The sequence below is a fragment of the Micromys minutus genome (assembly GCF_963924665.1).
Source record: "Micromys minutus genome assembly, chromosome: 1".
NCBI classification, from domain to species: Eukaryota; Metazoa; Chordata; class Mammalia; order Rodentia; family Muridae; genus Micromys; species Micromys minutus.
Window position 1 is genome coordinate 148198076 of NC_137969.1, and position 27935 is coordinate 148226010.

Here is a 27935-nt window from a genome sequence, read left to right on the forward strand (position 1 = left end):
GCCGGAGTTCTTCCAGCCCAGGATGCTAGGAAGCAAGGGTGGCCAAATAGGACCAGCTAATACCTAGCGAGAGGAGGGTATGCGGGCTGCAGCCCCAAATCATTGTCCTGGCCAGTCAAGGTTCCTTTTAGAGCCTGGTTGTGCTTCGCTGGACAGATCCCCACTTGTGCACCGCACCACAGGGGCTCCCGGAAAGGCCACTAGACCCTGAGCTTGAAGACAGCGGGTGTAGCCACCATGGACCTTCCTCCAGTTGAGGGGCACAGGGGCGCAAGCGGGAGGCGAGCGAGCGCAGGCGCGTGCGCGGAGCTGAGGCCTGCGCGCAGCCCGGGCGGCTGCACTGCGCGCGCGCCGACCCGCGTGGGGCCCGGTTCCGGCGCGCGCGGCGTGGAAGGCGGCAGGTTGCTGCTCCCCTGAGGGAGGCTCGGCGGCGGCCACGGGACCCCTGCGGGAGGGCGGGAGCGCGCCCCTGCGCCTTGACTCTGCGCCCTGCGTCCGCAGCCGGCGCTCCGCGGGGATCCGGAGCAGGCAGGTGGCCGGACGCTGGGGGCGGCGGGACCCGGAGGCCGGGAGGCCGGGCCGCAAGGCGGTTGGCCGTGCGGGCCGCGGCGGGGTGCTGGGAGGCCTCCTAGGACGCGGCCGGGCTGGCGGGGAAGTGGGTGCTCGGGTCACTTGCTCTCCGGTTGAGATGGGTACCCGGCCCAGGCCCGCGCTCCCCTGACGCCCGGAGTATTTCCCACGAGCGGGGCTGCGCACCCTGGTGGGTTTCCACACGCCGGCCTCTTTGGGCTCTTACTCGCATCCCCTTCTGACATAGATCATTAAGAAACTCGTGGCCACGGGTGTTCCAATGCGAACTGCCTTTGCCTCGGCTAGCTGCTCCGAGATTCCTTCATACTAATTCGCATTGAGAAGTTGCAGGAGGGTGTGAGCTGAGTGAGACCTGTCCCGTGCGGAAAGCAAACCGCAAGGATTCGATGAACTAGAGCTGCGAGGTGGTTCACTTCATCCAGACACTGGGTAGGCCTTTGGGATTCCAAGTCCGCTCTGAGACAATGTGTCAGAATGCTATTGGGGTGGGATAGTAACTTGGTGGTTGTTCCAGGCTACACTGTGGGTACATTGTAGCACTAGCACATTGCCTTTGAGATTCTTCTGAAGTGTGTTCCTTGGTGGAGACCTCAGTCACTTAGTTGCAGTTGACTCTTGCTTTGACCTTTGTCGGTGAGTCCCTGCAGTTTGTTGACCTTGGCAGAAGAGCAGGTGGTGTAGGACACAGGGACCAGAGGGAAAGCAGAGACTTGGAAATGGCCGGATTCCAGCTTTCTACATTTCCCTGATTCGAAACCACCCTGGTTTTATTTTACAAAAATATGATGCATTTTTTGGCAATGCTTTCATTTGTTAGCCATCGTTTAGGCTCAAAGATTGACTTGACACAAACAACCCAAGTGTTTATATCTCTTTTGTAGATTTAATAGATGGTGCACTGTTCCTTGGATTTATTTCCACACTCCTATTTACCGGACACAATTCCAACAGCAAGGCCTTTTTAAAAAGCAATGATTATAGTGGTATCACTTTGCTTATAACAATAGAAGGTTTGAAATGCGTATTCGTGAGCTAGAGCTTTCAGAATCAACTTTAGTGTCTACACTAAAACTCTTTAAGCATCTGGTTGCTTTTATCTGACTGTGCTCTTAATTATTTATAATTATGCTGCTGCCAGCTCGCTTAGCACATCAGCCTTTATTTCTCATTTCAGGCATCTGTAAGTTGTTCTCTGAAGAGTGAGCCGAACCGTTTTCCTTCAGTGCTGGTTCGGGGAATGTCCATAGGTGAAATGCCCTTCTGGTTAGCCACATGCAAACTGATCCTTTGAGCATTCAGCTAGAGCTAGAACAGGACATATTACACAGTCCCGGGTATATAAAGTAGGTATAGAAATCAAACATATATTGACAAGAAATCATATTTATTTTGGAACAAAATTATACATGTGATTTTGCTGTTTAAAGATGAAAACAAATGTGCATGCTGAAGAGACGATTTGCTTGTTAATTTTTATAGGTAAGTTGGATGAACACTGGGTATCATAGGATCTGGAACATCTTCCACATTTTGCAGAAATGATCGATAGTGCTGACAATGCTGTTTTGTATGAATAGAAATAGAAAATACTATAAATAAACACAAATAAATACAGGGTGTATTTAGGATCTTTTCAGAAGTTCAAAATCTTGTCCTGATTCCAAACCAGAATTAATTTATAGGTTTTTAAAAATTATTTTTAGTTTACATGCATGAGTGCTTTGCCTGCATGTATGTGTCTGGTGTCTGCAGAGTCCAGAAGAGGGTGTTGGAATCCATGGAACTGGGGTTACAGTGTGGGAGGTGGGAACCCAGCCTGGTAGCCAGTGCCCCTAACTGCCGAGCTATCTCTTTAGTGTCAGTGACTTTTACATTTTTTAAAAAGTTATTTATTGGGGCTGGAGAGATGGCTCAGTAGTTAAGAGCACTGACTGCTCTTCCAGAGGTCCTGAGTTCCGTTCCCAATAACCACATGGTGGCTCACACCCAGCTGTAATGGGATTCGATGCCCTCTTCTGTTGTTTCTGAAGACAGCTATAGTGTACTCATATGCATAAAATAAATCTTTAAAAAAAGTTCACCATATCATTGTTTTAAAAAAAGTTATATATTTATTTATTTATAGACAAGGTCTCATTGTGTAGCTCTGGCTGTCTTGGAACTCACTATGTAGACCAGGCTAACTTTGAAAACATTGAGATCTGGTTGCCTCTTCCAAGTACTGGGATGTGCTACTTTGCCCAGCTTGTGTTTTTTTTTTTTTTTTGTTTGTTTGTTTGTTTGTTTTGTTTTGTTTTGTTTTTTTCATTTAGAATACAAACATCAATTAGTGAAATCAACACTGAAACAAAATATAATTCTAAAATATGCTAATTTGATGCTTACATGCTGAGGAATGACAATGGGAACTTATTAAAAGTCTTTGTTTTCTGTAATTAAAGCATCACATTTCCGTAAGAGCAGGATACTTTGTAAAAAACACTGCAACCCATGACATACACCTGGTCTTACATCTGGGTGGAACTGTTTCAGGCAGTGTCAGATGGCAGCAAATGGCGTGTCCACATGTGCTAAATGCACACACAATATGTGTGTTCAGAACCAAGGCCACAGTGAGGTCACATAATGCTGTATACACTGTCTGAAATACCTCAGATACAGTATGAATTTGAATTTGTATTATTTTTAGGAGTTGTGCGTTTGGAAACCTGAACTATTTCAAAAAATGGAGTGTGCCATTTTTTTTTTTTTTTTTTTTTTTGGTGTGGCACTCCATATTTAATTGGGTGACACCTCCTCCTAGCCCACAGTTTTAAGAAACTCTGAGCTGGACCAACTGAAAATTTGAAAGCTACACGTAGCTAGCCTCATGTCATGGATAGCCATTCAGCCCTTAATTATTAGGGCTCAGAGATCACTCGCCAACTGTCTTATCTCATTGTTTTCGTTGTACCGACTCTTGTCTGCTACAATACTAATTGTACAGTATTTGGGTTTTCTGGTAGCAACGGAGCCCTGAGCTAATAATCTATAGGAGAGCAAGTGCTTAACTCTTACCTTTGGAACTCACAGTTTAGGACTTAGAGAGAAACAATGTTTATTGGGTTTATTGGGTGTGGGGTGGAACTCCTGGAGGGCAGGTGTCTGATATTTCCGGTAGGGTTCAGGGCTGCTTTCCTAGTGTTTTGTTTGTAGCAAATAAAAGGGTCCCTGGGGCCATGCTTTGACTTGCTTATTTGCTTAGGTTTGTTTTTAAATCTCATGAAAATAAAGTGCAGCACATGTGTTGTGAGTAGACAGAGATGTTCCATAGGTAGTGAATAGAAAGATCATTGAAGTTGTGTTTGTAAAATGTAAAGACTTAGTCCTATTTAGAAATTTCATAAAAACAAACCACCTGACCTGCTGCTATGGGAAACCGAATGAAATGACTGTGATTCTTATAAATGTGGACACAGCCTGGGTCTCCTTAGTCAAGAAACTCCAGTATGCAGCTCTTGAGCCATACCTCAAGTACATTTGATGGAAAGACTGGGGCGTAGCTCAGTGGTAGAGCACTTTCCTGGTGTATGTAAGGCTGTGGGTTCAATCTCCAGCATCGCAGAAATAAACAATCTATTTGCTTCAGTTGGCGTTTCTCTTTGGAGGCCTGATACCCTCAAACCTCTCTGCCGAAGTCAGTGACATTTCTCATTACTGATGTGTCAAGGCAGGATCTGGCTCCTTGGAAGAGCATGTGCCTTCGGAAACATGATCATGTGCTTATGCTCAGAAACTCAGTTAAGGAAATAGCATAGGATTCCCGTGCACCTGAGAGCTTGGAGAATTTAGTTTCACTTATTGAAACTATTAGAAGTGGTTGGACTCAGTTCATCAGGAATGGTTTCTTTCAAAGCTGCTTGCACCAGTTAGCCTCCAGAGAAACAAATACCTACTCAAGTTAGATTAGTATGTCTTTAAATTTGATCAAGGCTTCAGGTGCCATAGCCATTTAGATCTAGAAATTGCTTCTGGGAAGAGACTTAGAGTATTCGAAGGTTGTATAATGTGTAGTTTGTGATGAAATGAAAGAGGTTCTCTTACTACTTTCCAAGAAGGTAAAGAAATGGGACCAGGAAAAATACCATTAAGATGCAAAATTCCAAGGCATGCTCCTCACACAGGTTACATAATATTGTAGCTTCTCTGGCCTTGAAGTGTCATGAAGTGCATTCTGTGTCTTATGTGAATTATCTTTCTACCTTGGATCTGGAATTCCAATGTTTATTACGTGTGTACAAGATGCCAGTCTTGTTCTTGTGGTAGTTGACAGTTGTGTAAGATGTAGTTCTGTTATTGTTATGTGTATGTACATATGTGTGCATGTCCACAGGTGCACGCCTCAGGCCACAGGTTGCTGTCAACTGCCTTTTCCATAGTTTTCTACTTTATTTACCAAGGCAACTTACCAAGGGGTTCCCTTGCTGAACCCTGAGATTTTGATTTGTCTGGTCTAGGAATCCAGCCTAGCTTGGGGAATTTGTCTTTCCACCTCCCGAAGGGTGGTATTACAGGTGAGTCACTGTACCTGCCGCTCTTTAATGTGGGTTGTGAGGGTTGTGTGTGTGTGTGTGTAGTGTCCTGACACTTGCTCAGGTTTACTTTCTGAGCTCTTTCCTCAGTCCCAGATGTATTTCTAATCTTTAAGTGTCTTGACAATCTGCAAGAAATGGAAGGTACTTTTGGGATCACAGTAAGCAATCTTGTTTCATCACTCTGCTGACAAATCAAGCATATAGAAAACATGTCTTAGTTCCAGAAGTGTGGTTACAGTGTGATTACTCTTCCAAAAACACTATTTGTAGCATGCCTGTCTCTTGGCATGCTAGTTCCCTGGTCCTTGTGGAAATGAATGGTTTTCTTTGTTTTGTCGGTTAAGAAAGAGAGTAGCTACCTCTCCTTCAAATGCCCCAAAAGACAAAACAAAACAAAACAAAAAACCAGCCAGCCAACCAAACAACCAACAAAACAAAAATAGCCAACTAAACAACCAACCAACCAACCAACCAACCAACCAAAAACCCAATCAACCAACCAACCAGACAAGCAAACCCCCACCATCCACCCCAAACAGAATGAACCTTACATCTGTCTGCTCTTCCAGCTACATTCTCTACAGCAGGTCATCTGTTTTTGTTTTTTGTTTGTTTCTTCTGAGACTTAGCTCAGGATATGCTTTAATTCTTTGAAGCTCCTGCAGCAAAGCTTCCTGGTGCTCGCTAATGGGAACATATCCTCTTCCATGTCAAAACCTGTGCTCATCAATGATATTTTATTTTAAAAACATAAACTACCCAACACCTATGGCCCATTGGTCACTCATTTTTGTAATCTCTGAAACATCTGAACAGGGCCTTTTGTATGGTAACTGTAATGGAGGTTTATTAAGGTTTGTTTTTGTCTCTAAAGGGAGCTTCCTACCACCTACTGTGGAGAATATTTACTCAGATTTGTTACCAAGCAGACAGGGGTCTGCAAGTAGGAACCCATAGATAAGTGTGATGTGCAGAAAGGGGCTGGGCTGTCTTAGTGGTGCCTTGCTGTTGGGCCTTGATAATTAAGATCAGCACTTCTTGTTTAGCACTAATCTTTTGTTGTTCCTCTTTATGTGGCAAGATTAATGTCAAAAGATTCCATGTATTAGTTAGCAAGTAATTTCAGGAATAGTTCCCCCTGCCACACAAAATTTGGGATTCTTTTAGCATAGTAAGAACCAGGCTAGTTTGCTTAATGTATAACATTCCTGTGTGAATGAATAAGGGTATAGTCTTTAAGCCATTGGAAAGCATACTGTTCCTGCTGGCTGCTGTTCCCAGAGAAGGTCTAAGTTAAGTGGGAGGAGACCAGTTAGTTCCCAGTGACTGTTCCCTTGGAGCCGAGTGGGCTGGTAAAGGTGATCCAGTCAGTTAAAATGTGTCTTAGTTAGGGTTTCTGCTGCTATAATAAAACATCATGATAAAAAACAACTTGGGGAGGAAGGGGTTATTTCATCTGGTAGTTTGTGGAGTCAGCAGGAACCTATAGGTAGGAACTGATGCAGAAGTGTGGAGGGTGCTGCTTACTGACTTGCTCCTCATGGCTTGCTCAGCCTGCTTTCTTATAGAACCCAGGAGCACCAGCCCAGGATGGCACTGCCCACCTTGAACTGGGCACTCCCATCACTCATCAAGAAAATCACAGGTTTGCCCACAGACTGGTCTGGTGGAAGCATTTCCTCAATTGAAAGTCCTTCCCAAAAGACTGTTTTTTGTCAAGCTGACTTAAAACTAGCCAGAATGTATTCATTACGCAAATGTTAGAAAGCACAAACAGAATCATCCTGGTGGTATATTTCCTGCTATATTAAGATACTAGTTAACTTTTCTTTTTACTGCATTGACTATCATCTAAAATCATTTGGTCTTGCTTGTGTCTAAAAGTAAACAATTCATAATATTTCAGAACAGAATAAAAAAAAACTAACCAAGTTTTAGCTCTATAGTTGGGCTTCACTTAGCATTTTCTCTGCTTTCTACATTATTTCTGAGATATAGGCTGGTATAACATGGGTCTAATTTAGAATAAGTTTCTTTCACGTACTGATGTTTTCTGGGAGAAGGGCATTTTGAGTTGATACCTTTTAGGGTCACAGACTTCCCTTTCCCCCACTACAGGTGGTTTTCTAGAAGATGACCATAGAGGACCTCCCGGATATTCCACTGGAAGGCAGCTCTCTGATTGGAAGATACCCGTTCTTATTCCCAGGTTCTGACACGTCTGTTATCTTCTCCATTTCTGCAGCACCGATGCCTTCGGACTGCGGTATGTCGGGGTCTATCTGTTGTCTGTGACCTGGTCAGGGACTGCAGTATGTCCGGGTCTATCTTTTGTCTGTGACCCGGTCACTGGGCTGCTGTCTCAGGGTCCATCTGTTGTCTGTGACCCGGTCACTGGGCTGTTGTCTCAGGGTCTGTCTGTTGTCTGTGACCCGGTCACTGGGTTGCTGTCTCAGGGTATATCTGTTGTCTGTGACCTGGTCATTGGGCTGCTGTCTCAGGGTCTACCTGTTGTCTGTGACCTGGTCATTGGGCTGCTGTCTCAGGGTCTAACTGTTGTCTGTGACCTGGTCACTGAGCTGCTGTCTCAGGGTCTAACTGTTGTCTGTGATCTGGTCACGGGGTTGCTGTCTCAGGGTCTAACTGTTGTCTGTGATTTGTTCACTGGGCTGCTGTCTCTGGGTCTATCTGTTGTCTGTGACCTGTTAACTGGGCTGCTGTCTCAGGGTCTAACTGTTGTCTGTGACCTGGTCACTGGGCTGCTGTCTCTGGGTCTATCTGTTGTCTGTGACCTGTTAACTGGGTTGCTGTCTCAGGGTTTAACTGTTGTCTGTGACCTGGTCACTGGGTTGCTGTCTCAGGGTCTGTCTGTTGTCTGTGACCTGGTCACTGGGCTGCTGTCTCAGGCTGTCTTTGCTGTCATACTATTTTAAAACCATGTGCTGTGATTTTTAAAATAAGATTTTCAAGCCTTTCCCTTTTTTGTTTTTTGTGTTTTTTTTCAAGGTAATAATTTAAATTTATTTTTTTAAAAAGAATACAGCATTATATGATTGCTTTTATAAGACCAAAGGCCAAACCACAATTGCTTATTGAAGTTTCTGCCTCTTATTCCCAAATATTTCTGCTGTCAGCATTTTATTATGTAAAAATGTTGATTTTTAAGTACTATTATGGATTTGGAGAACTTTATTTTTAGAACGTAGTGTGCTTAAACATGTAGTGTTCTGCTCCTGATGTATTAGTTTTGGCTGAACATACTGACTTGCAGAAGACCCTTGTGCTTAGGGAGGGATAGTGCGGAATCTTCAGAGGCTAGAACGAGACCAGCTTCTATTGATATTGGTTCATTTGCATTTCCTCTGTAAAATAGAGACTTGGAAGGGGTTTACTTTTTGTCTTTTTTTTTTTGAGTTATTCTTCCCAAGATTATATTTCATAAGATAGTTGATAAATCAATATCAATAATTTTAGGAGGTAAATGGATAGAATTGTTACATTTCTAATGTGGTTAGAGTTTTCAGACCAAATTGATTACCATTTCAGAGTGTCTTTGGACGCAGGGATAAGTCATGTTTTGAATATGATTATGTTAGTAGATTAAAGTTACTGCACTGGGAATTTGCCTTACAAACCCTCATCCAGTCTGATACTTTCCAGACTGTACTCAGATTCTACAGGTGTGAACCTAAAACCTGTCAAGGACTTTGTGTTTGAATCCTAGATTCTCTTCAGGGTTTACTAATGCTGACTGTACCCATTGCAGCTCTAGCAAAGTGAGCTATGTGGGAGAAACCTCGAGTAGGACACCGGCTCTGCTTATGACACTTAGCTATCTTGAGTTGGAGTCACCATCTTTAACTACCATCAGGCTTCAGCATGGAACAGCAGAAAAATTTTACTTGGATTACCTAATAACGAGTCACTTGATGTTAGTTGCTTAATGTCTGTTGAATATTCATTGGAAGATGATAATGAGAATCGACCCTTTTGCATAACTGAAGTAAACACTGCTTCTGTCTTAGGATGGTAGATGCTTAGCATCTGTAGGCTTTCCCTTATAGAAGTTTCTTTGTGAGATCTCTGACATACCCAATCAGCCTCTTGCAGATCCTCCCTTATGGGCGTATTAGTCACTTTTCTATTGCTGTGATTAAAAAACCATGACTAAGGCAACTTATAGAGGGAAGGGTTTATTTGGGGATTATGAATCCAAGGGATCATAGGAGATGAAACAAGAGCTCATCACCCTCCTAGTGGGAAGCAGGGCAGGAAGCACCAGGCACGAGCAGGAACAGCTGAGAGTTCACATTGTTCACACACAGGAGTTCACACACAGGAGGCAGAGAGTGCTAACATGAAATGGTAGGAATCTTTGGAAGCCTCAAAGCCCCTCTGTGGTGATATATTTCCCCCAGGAAGGCCACTTTTAATCCTTCCTAAACATCCACCAACCGAGGTACATGAATCAAATGGCTGAGATTTCTGAGTGAGATTTCATTAAAAAGCACCACAGTGAGAAACCAATAAAATAATCAAAATATTTTATTGTTAAGAAGCTTCAGTTATAAAATAGTTCTCGTCAGAGGACTCAAAACTGTCTCCCTGGAATCTGGCCTGCTGGTACTTGTCTGATATGTGGAACTCACACTACTTAATATGATAGAGCCTTCAAAGATTATGAGGTAATTTGAATATTTTTCTTAGTCTGTACTTCCTTTGTACTTTTCTAGTCTCCTTACCTGTTTCTGGTGGTCAGGATTTCTAGGCTCTGCAAACTTGGCATTTTCTTCCTAAGCAGTACCAGTGTTCCCCTTAAAAAGCGGTGTACAAAATGCTGGGCATGGTGGCAAATGCCTTTAATCCTAGCACTTGGGAGGCAGAAGCAGATGGAGTTCCAGGGCAGCCATGGTTATAGAGAGACCCTATTGTAAAATAAAGACAAAACAAAACAAAAAAAAAAAAAAAAAAAAAGAAAAGAAAAAAGGAGTCCCATCCCAGATGCTAGTCAAAGACTTAATAAATACAATCCATTGCTATTATTATTTAAATGAACTGTCTACTTTCTTGTCATTGAAGTATTTTTTAAAGTAAAAAATTATTTATTTTATGCATGTGCATGTTTGGTCTGCATGTATGTCTGTGCACCATGTTGGTACCTAGTGCCCTCGGAAGCTAGAAGAGGGCATTGGATCCTCTGGGATTGGAGTTACAGTTTTGAGCTGCCATGTTGGGGCTGGGAATTGAACCCAGGTCTTCTGGAAGAACAGCCATCTCTCCAATCCATTGACTGTTTTAAATTACTGAAACATTGTTACATGCTTTCTCTACCCTCAGGGCTGATGGTCCTCACTCAAGACTTATTTCTCCTACATTTACCTTCCAGACCTTTGCTACTGTCTCTCTTAGGCCACTCTTAGAAGGGTTGTCTGGGGTCAGTGGAGAGTTACAAGGTCAAAATCTACATTGTAACAAGAGCCCGAGGTGAGGTGCGTGTTGCCATTAGTGTTGGAGTAGCTCTGATAAGAACAAGAACACAACTGTCTCTGTCCCTCACCAGTAAATCCAAGTGAAGCTTTGATTAGAACTGACATTACTTAAAAGCTCTGTAGAGGATTGATAGCTTTAAGTTAAAGTTAAAGTTAACTTAAATTCTGGAGTGTGATATTTCTTTTCTGCTCAAGTCCCTGCACTTTTACATTGTCTCTAAATAAGACTCATATATTTGTTGACACACCTGTTATTTTTATGGACTTTTGGTATGGGATTTTTTTTTTCATTTCCCTTATGTAGGAATTTTCTTTTCTGGAGAAAATTTCCATTTGACTATGCATTTGTATCAATACATAGCCACCATTGGTCTGGTAAACTGACATAGTTATTGTTTTATTTGGCTAAAAAAAATCTTCAAAGAGATGCAGTTCAATGTTTTCTCTATTTAACCTTTGCGCTATTCCCCTTGCCCTCAGAGGAAATGATTGTCTTACATTTAGTGTGAATGATTAGGTCACTAATTACATTTTGTTACCTATGTGAAGACCTGCAAACAATGGGTAACAACATTTTGTATATTTACAGCCTTATGTAAATGTGTGTATAATTCTGTCACTTAATTCACTACTACACATTTTGATATCTGTTCTTATTAGTATATGACTTAGGTCTTAATGCATCTATTTAGTTTCTAATGATTCTTCTAAAGAGACATTTCATTTTATTATTCTCTCCCAGTACCATCACTGCTAGACTAAGCATTTGGTTAAAATGAATTTAAAATTAAAATGTAATATACCATGTTACCTTTACCTTTCCTCCCTCCAATCCCTTTGAGCAACCCCTCTCAAGTTCATGGCCTCTTCTCCTTTAATTGTTATTGTCTCTCTCTCTCTCTCTCTCTCTCTCTCTCTCTCTCTCTCTCTCTCTCTCTCTCTCTCTCACACACACACACACACACACACACACACCCTGTTCTCTCCACTTAGTGTTATTCTTGTAGGGCACGCAGAAGAGGCTCTTATGGTGTGTACTCAGATATTTAGAAATTTCTCCATTAGAAATGTTCAGTGTTGGGGCTGGAGAGATGGCTGCAAGGTTAAGAGCACTGACTGCTTTTCCAGAGGTCCTGAGTTCAATTCTCAGCTCACAACCATCTTTAATGAGATCTGATGCCCTCTTCTGGTGTGTCTGAAGACCGCTACAGTGTTCTCAGATACATAAAATGAATAAATCATAAAAAGAAAAAGCAATGTCTGATGGCTTTGAAAGTAACTAGTGGATGGATGAATGAATTGAACCAGAGAAATAAAATCTATTCACAGCTTGGTCAGAAACTGCTTGGTAAAAATAAAATCCATTGGTAAGAAACTCACCTGAATTTATGAATAAAAGCCAGTACAACCTGTTAACTGACTTGTTTCCTCAGATTCTTCTCTGTTGTCTTGACTGTGCCACATCTGAGACACTTTGTCAGTCCTTCCTCCTCCTCCTCCTTGTCCTCTTCCTCCTCCTTGTCCTCCTCCTCCTCCCTCCTCCTCCTCCTCCTCCTTTCTCCTCTTCCTCGTCCTCTTCCTCCTTCTTGTCCTCCTCCTCTTCCCTCTTCCTCCTCATCCTCCTCCTCCTTCTCCTCCCTCCTCCTCCTCCCTCCTCCTCCTCCCTCCTCATCCTCCTCCTCCTCCTCCCTCCTCCTCCTCCTCCTCCCTCCTCATCCTCCTCCTCTTTCTCCTCCCTCCTCATCCTACTCCTCCTCCCTCCTCCTCCTTCTCCTCCCTCCTCATCCTCCTCCTCCTTCTCCTCCCTCCTCCTCCTTCCTCCTCCTCCTCCCTCCTCCTCCTCCCTCCTCCTCCTCCCTTCTCTTCTCTTCTTGGGAATCTGCAAGATGCCTAGCACCATCTCAGCAGATTCTTCTGATGACGCTTGTTTGTGCAGTTCTGTTGTTTGATTCCTGTGGAAATGTTTGTCAAGTTAGTGGAGATTTTAAACGGTTTAAGACTGAAGAGGATGAAACCGCTGGAGAGCTTGTGAGAGTCCCTGGGTGATGTAGTGCACAATATCGAGGGGTACCTTGAAGCCAGGGTGTCTACTTACTTATCTTGAACCAGCTGAAAGACCAAGTGGGCCCAGGCAGACCCAGGCTTCACCTTTCCAGATGTAGTGTAGTGGGACTTCAGTTTCCTGGGTGACTACGTGCATGATGCCTGAATGAAGACTTCCCAGTTATTCTGGTAACTCAGCCAAGGCCATGTGGGGCCTCGTACAGTTCTACTGAAGAGTCTATAGGTTCTTGGAATAGGTAAGGCTTCTTCCAGTGAGACTCAAGTGGCTGTCGTCTCTTCTAGGAAACCAGGTTCTGATGTTTAGACACATTGCCTTTGGAAGCAGATCATAGGAAAGCTCTGAGACCTGGTGGAAATTCACCCTCACATCTTGTATTGGTGCTTTTCACAACAGCAGCCATTATGATCACTTAGTATGTGATGAGCACCAGAATGCCTCCTTTCAGGAGGCACAAAGACACTGAAGTCTCTTCTATGCCTTCCTTTAATACAGGAAGATTTTAATACAGCTCCTCATGTTGTAGTAACCCCCAACCATGAAGTTATTTTCGTTGCTACTTCATAGTTGTAATTTTGATACTGTTACAAATTTTAATGTAAATATCTGTGTTTTCTGGTGATCTTAGGCAACCCTGTAAAAGGGTTAGTCAAGTCCCAATGGTCATGACCCACAGGTTGAGAGCTGCTGCTCTACCAAATTTATAACAGTAGCCATCAGGTATTTAAGGGACTGTTCACAGCAAATGTTTGGAACAAGTACTATAAATAGTTGGGTTTCTGGACTAGTGCTTGAATATTTGGACAGTAAGAGGAGGACAGTGCTTTCAATGGATGGTTTGACCTCTCTTCCAGTTTGAATGTTTGGAAACACTGTCTGGTTTTTTGGCAGACTCTTGAGTTAGCCTCCATAGCAGCAGGCATGAAGGCTGTTGATGGTGAGCTGTGGTTGTCTTCCCAAGGTTCACGTGTATATTTCAGCTTGGAGAAATCCGAAGATGGACACTCTCCGAAAATTGGAAATGTCAGTTTGGCAAATGCTGGCCAGATATTGGAGGAAAGCTAGAGGAACTGAATTCAGACAGGCTCACAGATAGGAGTTCTCTGCAGAGGCAGAGCCTTTTCCTACCCCATCCATATTTCCCACACACAATCACAGTAAATCCAACTTGCTTGTAAAAATAAGTCTAGTCTATTTAAACTCGTCCTGGTCATTCCCAGAAATGTGCCAGAAAACCCAGCTCTGTGCTTCTGCTTAGATAGGATGTCCCAGCCAGAGCTCTGACCAAACCCAGCAGGTGCCATTGGTGCAGGAGAGGCAGCCAGGTTTTTCAAGCTGGCTGGTAGTATGGAATTTCAGAGTAGACTTGAGCTTATTCCAGGCCAATACATCAAGCCAAAGCCCCCCACACTGTGACCTGTTAGAGACAAACAGGCTCTCTTGAGCTCAGTGCCGTGAAAGTGAAGAGTGCACTGAATTCAGACAGATGGGGGTGAGTTCAGAGAGAAAAAAATTGAAAAAAAAAAAAAAAAAAACAAACTGCTGCTGCTTTTGTTTATAAAGGATTACTTTTCCAGACTACTGTAAAGTTTCAGGTCTTAAGAGAAAAGGGGCACTTTAAATGTGAACAACAGAATACTTTAGCGCTGGAAATATTTCTAACAAGGTCATGAGCATAGTTACCCCGGCAGGTCTTGGAGTCTTGTTCTGCTGAGCTCAGCTTTCCAGAGGCCTCATAGGGTCCCACCCAGCCCAGTGGTGTGATCTTTACGTTACCAGGAACCTGTGATTTACATGTTTCCCATAAGTCCTCTCACAGTTATACACGTTTGTATAAAAGTCATTGGACATTGGAATGAAATAAAAAAAAAATCCGCAGGTGATTCAGGAGTTAAGACCATGGTTAAAGGTTCAGTGGGAGTTCAGTATAATGTGATTGATGTAGAAAAGTGGTTATTGCTGGACCATTTCAGATAACTTGAACTGTAGCTGTTCCATATTATACATAATGTATAATTGTAAGTCGTACCAGGGCCTACTAGATTTCTAAGAATTTTGTAAGTTCTTGGACAAATCACTGACATTATCAACTGTCTGTAACATACCAGGTGAAGTGTGTCATGTCCTAGAGATAGTTAAGCAGCACATGTTACTTGTCAGCATTTAAGCCACTCAGTTAGATACACCACATCAGCTTCTCATTGGTTTTTCCTTTGCTTGATGATTCTTCCATGAAAATGAGTCTAATTAGTTCAACATTTCTTGGGCTTCTCTGTATGTATATGTCTATGTATATATATGTCTATGTATATACATATCCACATATATTTCTATGTATACATTTACATATATATATTTTAATATATGTACATATACATACATACATACAAGGGGAACAAAATCATTTTCATTTGAAAAATTTGTGTTCCTCTGAAAAATCCCAAATGTGAAGTAAGAATGACTTTAGAATTTGAGTTTTGAGAAGTTTGTTAAAAAAAAAAAGTCACGGCATTAAATAGGGTCACATTTTTACAGTTTCCTATTAAACCAAAGGGACAGGCATTTCAAAGACAAATAAAAAAGCCATATAGTTTCAAAGAAGATAAGAAAAACCTCTTGGTTCTTTTAATTAAAAGGCCAAAGCATTCGAAGACAGCAGAAGGCACAGAAAATTACCTTGACAACTCAGAACCTTCAATTCCTAGGGGGATTCCTTGAAAATAAAAAACCCTCCACAGAGCCACCAAGAGCAGTCCAGAGTTCAGTGCCAGATCAGCTCAAGCCTAGCCCTGTGCTCATGGTAGAGCCCTCCCCCACCCCAGCCTCCAGGAGTCACTGGGCCTGTGCTTTCCTGTGGTGAAAACTCTGTCCTCACACTTGCTGCTTCTTCTCTACAATGTGCTTGTGCTCCTGTGGTTGTTGGGTGCACCATCTCAGAATTTCTAGACATATTTCCTCAACATACAGTTCTTCAGTGTGGGACAGGACATACTTACTAATCCTAGATAATTGTTCATTCCTCTGGCTGAGATGGATAAATGTAGGTCTAGCAGTCGACTTTCATTTTATGCTGTAGACTGTATCATCGTAATAGACTTACTCATATTAGAAGACCCTCAAAGCTGTTATGAGGCTTTCCACAGCTAATCATTTTGCTTTTAAATGTAGACAGCACAGGCTACGTAGTGACTCCTGTTTTTATAACATGGGCATTTTGAGTATGAAGCCCAGGTAGAATGCAAGTTAAATGCTGCATATATTTCTTGCCGACAGCTCTGAAGCCATATAATTTTTTTAAAAAGTAAATGAAGAGTGTTTTTGTATACAATTATGGCCCAAGAAGCATTTGTATTAGCTTTTAATGTCTAGATGTTTTTAGTTTTTATTTAAATCTTTTGAATGGCACAAATACACAGGAGTAGACTGTAACAGAAACATTTTAGTTTTTATTTTACAAGTTAGAGCTATGCCAGGTAGTGATACAAGGCTTTCTAGTTGTCTTAGTTAGGGTTACTGTTGCTGTGATGAAACACTTGGAGAGGTGCAGTTTATCTGGCCTTACCCATCCATTGTTGAAGTAAGAGTCAGGGCAGGAATCTGGAGGCAGGAGCTGTTGCAGAGACCATGAAAAATGCTGCTTACTGGCTTGCTCAGCATGGCTTGCTCAGCCTGCTTTCTTACAAAACACAGGATACCAGCCCAGAGTTGGCACCACCCACCATGAACTGGGCCCTTCCCATCAATCACTAATTAAGAAAATGCCCTTCAGGTAGTCTAGCTCTCATGGAAGCGCTTTCTCAATTGAGTTTCCCATCTCTCAAATGAACAATAATCTGTGCTAAGCTGGCACAAAGCTGGCTAGCACTAGGTTATAAAGTTGGGTGGGCATTGTGCATGCCTGCCAGACTCCTCCACTGAGCCGCAGCTTTCTACCTATGACTTCAGTTGCGTGCTCTGTTAATCCTTTTAGAGGTGTTATTTTGAGTCCTTTAGGTTTTAGAAACTTGCCCTAAACTGAAGGCTGCGTGTCACTGTCTCCGAGAGGTTCAGGAGCCTTAGATTTCAAGGGCAGCCTTACGGTTGGCATCTTACTTCAGTTACAGGCTTCCCAAAGTTGTAACTGTGGTGTTAGCCTTTGCCCGTTTTCTCAACCATAACACCACTATTGGTCAGCACCTGATTTCGGACCAAGTGGAACTCATCCCTGCTTTATGGAGTTTTTAAAAAAAACTTTGAATTTTTTTTCTTTTTAAAGCAGGCTGACCTTAAACTTGCTATATAGCCAAGGCTAGCCTCAAACTTACGTTTATCATGTAGCCAAGGCTGGCCTCAAACTTACTATGTTTCTCATGGGAGCCAAGGCTGCCCTTGAACTCCTGATCTCTTACCTCCACATTCCAGAGGCTGAGATTCCAGATAGGCACCAACTAGTCTTGGCATCTCTAAGGGGTCTTAACTGTGAGAGTTCTCATTTTTCAGCAACTTTGCTGAAACACAGAGACTCCCATGTTCTCCTCTGTTTAAATAGAGTGGTCTGACCTTGTAGGAAAGGGTTTGTACAGAATCAGAAAACTGATGCTCTCTTCATGGACAGCTGCTGTTCTTTTGTAGATGCCCTCACTTCTGTGCCTCTCCTTAACCTTTTGGTTTTCTCACTCCAAGTATTGGAAAGTACAGAGAAGACAAACTTAAAGACCCCAGGAACCCTAGGGCTGTGTGTGTGTCACAACCTGAACTCAGTGAGCTTTACACTGAGGCAGTATGATTAGGGAGAGAAGATAGTGGGGACAGGCCTGGTTCCTACCCCACACTGTCACGTGTTACTTGTGTGACTTTGAGCCAGTGTTGTGTGTATATGATTTGACATTTCCTTATGCAAAATTCGAATCACAATTTTTGGGGACTTATATGGTGTTTGTTAAACTGTAGGTACTCAGCAAATGTTGGTTGGACTGCTTCCCAGTTTTAGATTTTTCTGCTTTTTATAGTTTCTTTTTTGGATTAAGACAGTAGATTCTGATTTTCTTCTGAACTGCTGTGTTCCTTTGCAAGTCAGACTCTTTATCCTTAGATGTTACTTGGTTTTCACCAACTCTTACTAAAGGCATGCTGAGGAATCCTGAGATGGTTCCTTCTTCATGGTTTCATATGGTTTTACCACTTTATATTCCAAAACGATGTTTGTGCCCTTGCTTCTTCTGTGGCTGCATTGCTGGTCACTAGTTCCTTATCTGTTGGGATGGTGTCTGTTGCTGTGAAGAGACACCATGACCACAGCAGCTCTTGTAAAAGAAAGCATTTATTTGGGGCCGGCTTACAGTTTCAGAGGTTTAGTGCATTATCATCATGGCGGAAACATGGCAGCCTGCAGGCAGATGTGTTAGAGATGTAGCTGAGAATTCTTCATCTGGATCCACAGGTATCAGGAAGAGAGAGACTCTGGGCTTTCAGTGGGCTTTTGGAAATCTCGAAGCCTACCCCTCAGTATAAGGCCATACATCCTAATCCTTCCAGATAATGCCACTTCCTGGATCAAGTATTGAAATCCATCTGCATATGGGGGCCATTCTCATTCAAAGCACCACACTTGGCGTTTCACTTCCTACATATCTGGTGGGTGACAACTAACGTAAAGGAAATGCCAAATGGTGAAGAGAACATGCAGATGTCCCACTTGTCATGTTTATTTTTACTGGTGTTGTACTTGTCCACAGGAACCTACTACCTGCCATTTGTGTGTTAAAAGAAAAATATTGAGGAAATCTGATGATGTCTCTGTGCCTCAGGGAGTGAACTTGCAAACCCAGGCTTTGAGACCCGTGTTTGCACATATGGTATTAAATGGTCTATGTATGGTTCTCGGGAACCTGCAGTCAGGACATGTTGCTCATACCTTGTTCCTGGTAGTATCAGTTGCATGTTTACCCAGTTATTTTAAAGTGCTAGAAACCATTAATGAGTTTAACTTGCACTGTTTTGAATTTCAGAGTTTTCTTTCTTTGATCCTAATGATGCATCATGCCAGGAAATTCTCTTCGATCCCAAAACTTCAGTCTCAGAATTATTTGCTATTTTAAGACAGTGGGTTCCTCAGGTCCAGCAGAACATAGACATTATTGGAAATGAGGTGAGTGCCTGGCGTGCTAAGCTTGGTGTTACTGGGACTAATGATTAGAATCATCTCCTGAGAGGAAAGATCCCAGGGGATGGCATTTTTCCTCTCAGGGGAAAAGCCAATCACAGCTCTGTAGTGTGTCTGCATTTCCAGGTTTTAATGGCGCAGTGGGCATGTGTGCGTGCTTCCCACCGCCTCCGCTTGCACTCTCGCTTTTACTGCAGACTTCATGTGAGAGCAGGGAGCAGCACTTTACATACCTCTTCCTTTGTGCAAAGTAGTTCTGCCAACTGTGTACATTTCACAAAAGTTTTGAATGCTATCACATTCCTTCTACACTTGGGGAAATCTTGGTAATGTTCTAGGTTTAAACACAAATTTTAAATGTTTGACCTTTTTTTTAAAAAAAAGATTTATTTATTTATTTCATGTATGTAAGCACACTGTAGCTGTCTTCAGACACCAGAAGAGGGCATCAGATCCTATTACAGATGGGTGTGAGCCATCATGTGGTTGCTGGGATTTGAACTCAGAACCTCTGGAAGAGCAGTCAGTACTCCTAACCACTGAGCCATCTCTCCAGCCTGGTGTCCCACTTTTTGAGGCTTTTAATACACTGCTGTCATGTGTGCTGGAAGAAGAAGGCACATGCATTTTTTAAAAGCATCATTGTGACTTTTGGAAATTTTTTTTCCCACTTTTGAAAGAACATATCTGGAGTAACATTATGTCTTTGGCATTGTCTTTAAGAACAGCCTCCTGCCTGCAGACAGGGTAAGAGTTCATTTTTGCTGAGTACAGTGTTGGATGTCAGATGAACTGAGCTGGTCTGAAGGTGTTGATGCCTCCTGTTGTGACAGTAGGCTTTCTCAGGCTGTTCGTTTCAGTTTAGTTTCTTTTTATGTTTTGTAATTAAGACATCATTACATCATTTTCCTCATTCTCTCTCCTTTCTCTAATTTCTCCCATGGACCCCAACCCCTGTTCCCTCTCAAATTTAGAGCCCCACTTTTTTTGTTATTTCATATTTCTATTACTGAATATATAAACACAACCTGCTAAGTCTGTATATTATTACTTGTATGTATATTATTTCAGAGTTGACCACTTGGTATTGGATAACCAGTTGAATGGGGCTCTTTTCTGGGGAACACTATTTTCCCTGATCTTAGCATTTCTTAGTTGCCCATTCAGGTTGGAGTCCCATTTTCATGTTAGTCTGCCTATTGCTGTTTTTCTTGCTCAGGTCTTGTTCATGACGTCATGTTCATGAGACTTCATGGGTGTAGCTTCTTGATGTTTCTAGGAGACACAGCTCACAGCAAACTTCCTTTTCCTCTGGCTCTTACAATCTTTCTATCCCCTTTTGAGCTGTGATCTCTGAGCTTAGGTCTGGGAGCTGAGTTGAAGATGTATTAGCTGGGGCTAGGCACCATGTGGCTTTCACCAGCATTTTTACCAACTGTGGTTTTCTGTAATGGTCTCTGATTGTTGCAAAGAGACATTTCTATGCTGAGGGGTGAGACATACTTACCTGCGGGTAACAATTAAGAATGTAGCTAAGAATTATTCTGGTTTAGTTAAGTCGTGATTGTGGATTCTAAAAGATCCTTGGCTTAACTATTCCTGAGTATCTGGCTAGGTTTTTAGTACCAGGCATGGCTTTCCTCTTGTTGAACTACTGGTTACTAAGGCATGTTTGCGACTGCCATCCATTTTATCATACAGTTCATCTGTATCATTGTGCTTTATCTGTATCTTGCCTGGGTGGGACTCTTGGTTACTTCCTTCCCTTAGAGGTTACATGGTACCTTTTGGTTCTATGGAAGTTAGTCCTAAGGCTGGAGGTTTTCAGGTCAGAGCCAGCTCAGATCCTCCTGGTCTTCCGTCTCAAGCAGAGCGTGTGTGTCTTTAGCAATAGGGAGGCAACTGGCAGCAACAGCAATAGCCATTTTGGGAGTCTCTTGGACTCCTCTGACCAAAATCTCCCAAAAGGTGAATTTCATGACCAATATTGGGGGTTTTGTTAAGGTATGGCTTTTGGGGTAGAAGAATATTGTCAGCCCAGATGGGGAAGTTTCATTTGAACTATAGATGCCTATGTTTAGGAAGTTTACATGTTCTCTTGTAAGTGTAGGGAAATAGATGGCTTGAGTCCCATGATTCCTTCAGACATCCTTACTGTCTTTTTGCCTCCTTCCCCAGATCCTCAAGCGAGGCTGCAATGTGAATGACAGAGATGGTCTCACGGACATGACTTTGTTACATTATACTTGCAAGTCTGGGGCTCATGGCATCGGTGAGTATGTGTGTCCAGTGGCCTGGGATAATCATCAGCCAACTAGGTGAGAAGTCAGTTTGGTCCACTCGGACCTTTGTTCCTTCCCCAGGGGAAGACTTTGTTCCTGTGATTACATTTCCATATTTCCTATAGTAGGCTTCAGGCCCAACTGCCCAGTAGTTGAGATTAACTGGTACCATCCAAGAGTCTTCCAGAGGGCTTCCAGTAAGACTGGGTCAAGGTCAGTTTTCTAGCATAGCACTCCTTCAAGACTAGGATGTAGGCTCATCTCTGAGTTCTGTTCCTACTTATGAGACATGTCCAAAACTGTTATTCCTCTGTGCTTTATGAGGGATTAACCTGCCCCTCACTAGACTCTGTATTATGGTTGTCTCTTCTTGATTCAACTGTCCGATACAGAACTTCTTAAACTGTTATTGGTAAAGGCCTTTTCTTCTTGTAATCTACAATAATGGGCTCATAGTCTCATAAAATAAAAAGAAACTATGGTCTAAAAGTGAGAGCAAGACAAATAGTATTCCAGATAGCTTGTACTGGTCTGGCAATTTGTATTTATTGCCTTTATTATATTATATTGCATTATTTATTTAAATAAATTTAAAGGATGTTTTGCCGTGCTCTTAGGCTGTCAGAATTTTATCTAGTATCTCAGCAACGGTATGGTGAGCATCTTCAGAGTGGTCATTCACACTCTTGAATGGGAGTGTTTTCTCAGAATAAATTCCTGAAGGTAAGCTTCTTGACATATAAATGTAGATCCAGTATGCTGTTTGCTTTGGCTTTTAAAGAAAGACATAAGAGAGGTCATGTATCAGGAATTAACATTTGTACTGAAGAAAAATAATCTAGGGTTTTTAATTTTCTTCAGGTGATGTTGAGACAGCTGTAAAATTTGCAGCCCAACTTATTGACCTGGGAGCAGATGTGAGCGTGAGGAGTCGTTGGACAAACATGAACGCCTTGCACTATGCTTCATACTTTGACGTCCCAGAGCTTATAAGAATGATTTTGAAGACATCGAAACCGAAAGGCAAGAGCCGGAGGACGTCCATCAGCAATGGGGCATTCTGTCATGGCGCCCAGCCACTGCTGAGGCCTTTCTTCTACTGCGCTTCGGTTTTCCTTCCTACCCTTGTCAATTTTAGAAGTAGTTTAGAATTCTTTGTTGGAGGTTACAGTCCTTTCATGAAGGCTTGGTACAATGAGCTACAAATTAAAGCTCTTTCTGGGTCTTTTTGTCTCTGCAGCTTCTCCAGTGTAGTGAGGATTTTATGTGTGACCTGTGTGGTGTGCTTTTTAATTCTGTTGTTCAGCTTGGGAAGCCAGAGATAGAGCACCAGAGTGTTTTACTGGCGTTGAAATGATAGAGGGGTTCTTTTAGTTGTCATTCATTTCAGAAAGTCTTGGATGAATTTTAGGGTCTCCTGACAACTCGATGGAGATACCCTAATGCTGACATTCTCGCTGGTTCTCTTTTGAGAGGATTAAGAGAGAGAGAGAGAGAGAGAGAGAGAGAGAGAGAGAGAGAGAGAGAGAGAGAGAGGAGGAGGAGGAGAGAGAGAGAGAGAGAGAGAGAGAGAACTCTTTTTGGGAGAGCGCCCAGTGCCATGCTTTTTAGAAAAGAAAAGACACTGTAGAGATTTAAGAGATAAACCTACTAGAGTAGGTTTCTAACTTCATTCTCATAATCATTCAAGCTCTTTAAAATTCTGCCTTTCCAACTTTTGAATGATGCTGGGAGAGAGTCTCTGTCATGTGTTCACTAATGAGGGAGTCTATGTGAGCAGGTTTATTGTCACAGGTGTGTGGTTTTGCCATTGTGGTTCCCTGCAGATTATTGTATAGTTGGGGAGCCAGAAACTGTTAAACTCTTGTAGAGAAATTCAAAATAGAATTCTCCTTTCAGAGAATTTCCTGTTCAAGTAAAATGCATTGTGATTTACTGTTATTTAGAATCGCAAGGTTCATTTTCTTATTGTAGAGGCCAAATTCATCTGCTGAGTAGTGCCATGACCTGGTATGTGTACACCTCTGTGTTACCACACTTGTTATTGGCTTGAGGATTCTTCATTGTCCAGACATCCTTGTTTTGTGAAGCACTGGCTGGTAAATAGCTGTTTTAGCTTTTCGGACAACCTGGTGCCTGTCCCAGCTACTCAGTTCTGCAGTTGGAGTGTGGATGCAGGCTCAGAACATGTCTGTGAATTTGTGTGCCTGCATTTCCATGAAAGTTTGAGAATAAGCAAGTAGGGTATATTTGGATCAGAAGGTTCCTTTGCTTATCTTTGACCTAAAGGTGGTTTTCTTTCTTTGCTAGTTGAAGTGGGGATACCTAAGAGGGGAGTGAGCGGACATGGGAAGCTGCTCATGTCATGAGTATGAGTTACTAGCATTCACTGCCTCCATTGGGGGTTACCTTAGGAAATATGCTGTGAGCTGGAAAACGCGTGGGGTATTACTCCAGTTTACAAGGAACTACACTGAGCTAGGAGAATATCCGTCTGGTTATTTTCTTTTTTACACAGGTTATATTCCTGGAGATTTGTTTCACTGTGAGAAACTGCACTTGGCGATAGTGGGACAAGTCTATCAAAGGCAGAAATCCCCTTCCTGAAACCTCATGAATTTTCTTGGAAACTGTGATAGCTGAATTTAAAATTTTAGCTAATATATGTGTGATGCTTAATTATAGATGTGGATGCCACTTGCAGTGACTTTAATTTTGGGACAGCCTTGCATATTGCAGCACATAACTTGTGTGCAGGAGCCGTGAAAACCTTGCTGGAGCTGGGAGCCAACCCTGCATTTAGGGTAAGAGACGGAAGAGGAAATGAAACCTCATGTTCTCCCCGGTGAAGGCTTGAATTCAGACACTGATAGAGCTCTCACATGAGCAAATGCTCTACATTTTTGCTTCATATATAAAGAATATCCTGATGTCTTTTACTTTCAATAAGGTTAAGTCATCCTGGGGCGTTTCCCTTCTATTGACTTATATAAAACTTGCCGTCAGAAAAAGAGGATCTTAAAGTGTCTTTCATTTAGGCTTCTGGCATATTTACTAAAAGTTATCTGTTAACTACAAGTGTTGTATATGCTGACATTATTAAGTTCTTTGACAAGAGTAATAGCTAAAGTAAATACAAAATCCAAACAAATGTTCCTTTAATAATTAAGTAACCTCTTAAACTAGTAATCATGGGTCTAGGGAGTCACCCTGTATCTTGCTTTAATGGTCCTTATGACAGCAGAAAATGGGACTCTGCCCTTAGCTGTGAAGAAGACTTTTGAGGTTTGGAAGATAATGTTGCTACCACTATATGTGTGTGTGTGTGTATGTCTGTATATGTGTGTTTATATGTATATGTGTGTATATCTGTGCATATGTATGTGTATGTGTGTGAGTGTGTATATTTATATATGTGTGATATGTGTATGTGTGTGTGTATATATATGTGATATGTTTGTGTATGTGTGTGTGTATGCATTTGTGCATGTTTGTACACAAAGGCCAGAGGTTGCCATCAAGTAACTCTCCTTTCAAATTTTTTGTTTGAGACAGGGTTTTTCTGTGCAGCCTCATTCTGTAAATCAGGCTGTCCTCAAGCTCACAGGCTGCCTCTGTGTTCCCAGTGCTGGGATTAAAGATGTTTGCACCACCTCCGGCTCCACATTAATTTTTGAGACATAGTGCTCCACTGAACCTGGATCTCACTGATTCATCTAGTCTACCTGGTCAGCAAGTGCAGGGCTCCTGTATCTGCCTCCCCAGCACATAAGCAGGGATTATGAGCACAAGCCAGCACAGCCAGCCTTTTCATATGGGTTCTAGGAATCAAACTCAATGTTCACTTTATGGACTATGCTAAAGTGTCTCCCAGGCCCAGCCTTTTAAAAAATTATTTATTTTTTATGTTCTTCCTACATACACACCTCACTTTCCAGAGCACAGACTTGAGTGTCATGTATATATTCATTGTATTTTCTAATTGTTTTTAAATTAAGATTAAATTAGTTCAATACCATTCCAGGAATCTTATATTTCCGGAAAGCTGGCTTGAATTTTAAAGCCAATAAATAAACAAACAAACAAACAAACAAACAAACACACACACATACATACATAAATACATAAATACATATATACATACATACATAAATACATATATACATACATACATAAACAAATAAATAAACAAACCCAAGACAAAACAAAAAACAATTACAAACAAGATATGTTCTTAAAGCCTCGTAGGCCATTTGAGGGTTGTCAAAGGAGAGACAAGTGAAAGTTTTTAGTTAACAACCCTGATTGTGTGAAGACTGTTAGCTCTCTTTCTGAAATCTGAGTTGCTGCATGACCAGGCAGGTGGCTGAGGTCACAGAGCCAGAGTGGCAAACTGGTGGGATGTAGTCATGTGGCCCTTAATGACAAGGACAGATTGTTAGAAAAACATGTTCTGGGGAGATTCTTTACCTTTGTGTGAACTTCCATAAGCTAAGGTAGCTGTGACTCGGGATCAGTGATGTGGCCCCCGGTTGACTGAGTCTATAACGAGCATACATGGATATAGATGGATCTTAGACTGGGAAGCCAGGCATCCTGGTACTTTTGTTTGTCTCCTACAAGTGTGTGAGCTCTCAGAGCAGAGTGTCTTCCCTTCACAGTGGTGTCTTTAGCACCTAGATCAGTACCTGTTGCAGCAAAAGTGTTCATCAGGTAGTTTTGAATAAATAGAAGACCCTGTCTGACTTTAAAGCCCTCGTAGGTAGGTCTAGGGCTCTGAGGGTGATGACCTGAGGCGTTTCTCTTGTCTATGGCAGAATGACAAAGGACAGATCCCTGCAGATGTTGTTCCAGACCCAGTGGACATGCCTCTGGAAATGGCCGACGCTGCAGCAATCGCTAAGGAAATCAAGCAGATGCTCTTGGATGTGGTGCCCCTGTCCTGTACCGTCTCTAAGGCCATGCTTCCAAACTGTGATCACACCACTAACAAGGCCATGCTGACCTCTCTTGGCCTGAAGTTGGGAGACCGTGTTGTCATTGCAGGACAGAAGGTACAGTAAGTCGCTGCAGTGTCTGAGGCTGGACTTACAGTTCGTGTCTAGGGATTATGTGCCAGCACCCTCACATTTTTGAGTTTGGGGGGAAAGGTTTCAACACACATGGACAGAACAATGCATGATTACTAATGAGAAACTCAGCTGTAAGTTTACGGTCGGACATAATAGGGAAGGTGCTTTACTCATGGGAAGAGTGGCATAGAGAAGTATTGAGTGACTTTTGAGGCAGGAGCTGAGAAGGGACTTTGCTCTGTCTGCTGTCTCCTCCCTGACACTGGCTTCTCCTGCCAGCCAAGCAGAGAAAACCTTCATTACTCTTCTGTGGCTTTGAAGTTACACAAACAGGGAGCACTGAGATGCTACAGGCCTGCTAGCCGGAGGTCAGCCAGTGCCTCTTTACACAGAAGCTTGATAGGCAGAGCTGTGGTTTCTGTGTGACCTCCACTGTGGCAATTTCTCTCTTCTCTGAATGCCTTTTTTGGGAGTTCCCCCACCCCCACTCCACCTCCCCATCAGTGCTGGAGTTGAGCAGAGCCCTGTGACACGAGGGAAATGCTGCACTACTGAGCCACACTCTGCTTCCTTAGAGGCTTTTTTTCTTAGTTTTGAGGTAGCAGGAAGCAGTGTGGAGTGCAATGGGGAACTTGTGCCTAGACATTAACCTTTCTAACTGCTAACATCTCAGTGTTCATCTGTGTGATGAAGGTTTCTCAGAGAACCATGGATTTGAAAGCTTAATCTACCAACAAGGGGAAAATACTTCACAAAGGATACAACTACAGATGTGTTTTAGGTGAATAATGAATGACATTCACCAGTTTATAAAACAGCAGGACATTTGTCAGTTTGTTATTAGTTGGAATTAAAATGCCAAGAATTTATTAATATGTACCTTTAAAAATTATAGGTCAACAGCAAGAGCAAGTTTTTTTTTTTTAAACATTCTTGTAACTGTGTCTCAAGGGGTTTAAAAGAGTTATTGTCTATTTTGAAATAAAGTTTTCTTGATGAGGGGTGAGAACTATACTTGTCTGTAGGTATAAGGACAAATGTTTAAATTGTTATTAGGGATTATGGTGATTTACATACAAGTACCACTGTATAGACACAGCAGGTTAGATTTAGGGTGTGTGTGTGTGTGTGTGTGTGTGTGTGTGTATGTATGTAATTTTCCCCAACAATTAAAAGGGAGTTTGAAAAGGAGTAAGGAAGAGTGTATGGGGGGTTTGGAGGGAGGAAAGGGAATGGGAAATAATGTAATTGAATTATAATCTCAAAAATAAAAGAAAAAAGTTTTTAATTTACTTTTGGGGTTGGATAATTTCATACCCAAGTAGAAGCATCTGTTATGTAGCTAAGAATGACTTTGAATTCCAGATCTTCCCTCTCCCCAAAAGTCAAGATGAACATTACAACCAGCTAGTTTTATATTTACTTTGTGTATGTGCAGGTGTGTGCAAGTGCGAGTGTGTTCGTGCGTGGGTGCTTATGAGAGAGGGGCGGGGAGAGGGAGAGAGGTGGAGAGAGAGAGAATGTATGTGTATACATGTATGTGTATACCTGTGGGAGCCAGCATGTGACTCAGGTTTCTTCCCCAGTTCATCTCTGCTTGACTTCTTGGCACCCAGTCCCTGACTGCACTGGACTTGCCAACTCTGCCAGCCTGGCTACCCAGCAAGCCCCAGAGATCCTTCCCAGACTGAGGTTATAGGTTGTACCATGGTGCCTGGCCTTT

At 42.3% G+C, this 27935-nt stretch overlaps 1 protein-coding gene across 5 annotated transcripts in view; it reads left to right on the plus strand.

Moving 5' to 3' along the window:
- Positions 1 to 353: 353 nt before the first annotated feature.
- CLIP4 (CAP-Gly domain containing linker protein family member 4) overlaps positions 354 to 27935 on the plus strand; it is a gene marked incomplete at its 3' end in the record, with an annotated part of 75705 nt that continues 48123 nt past the window's right edge. For 4 of the 5 annotated variants that reach the window (XM_080924311.1, XM_080924314.1, XM_080924313.1 and 1 more), the window contains exons 1-7: positions 354 to 528; positions 7284 to 7431; positions 18704 to 18843; positions 21037 to 21130; positions 22002 to 22163; positions 23826 to 23944; positions 25958 to 26194. In XM_080924311.1, the coding sequence (XP_080780437.1) occupies positions 7299 to 7431; positions 18704 to 18843; positions 21037 to 21130; positions 22002 to 22163; positions 23826 to 23944; positions 25958 to 26194 (885 nt within the window). In that variant the 5' untranslated portion in view covers positions 354 to 528; positions 7284 to 7298. Of the gene's footprint in view, positions 529 to 617; positions 1021 to 7283; positions 7432 to 18703; positions 18844 to 21036; positions 21131 to 22001; positions 22164 to 23825; positions 23945 to 25957; positions 26195 to 27935 lie in introns of those variants that run through there. The other variant, XM_080924312.1, reaches the window with a different exon arrangement.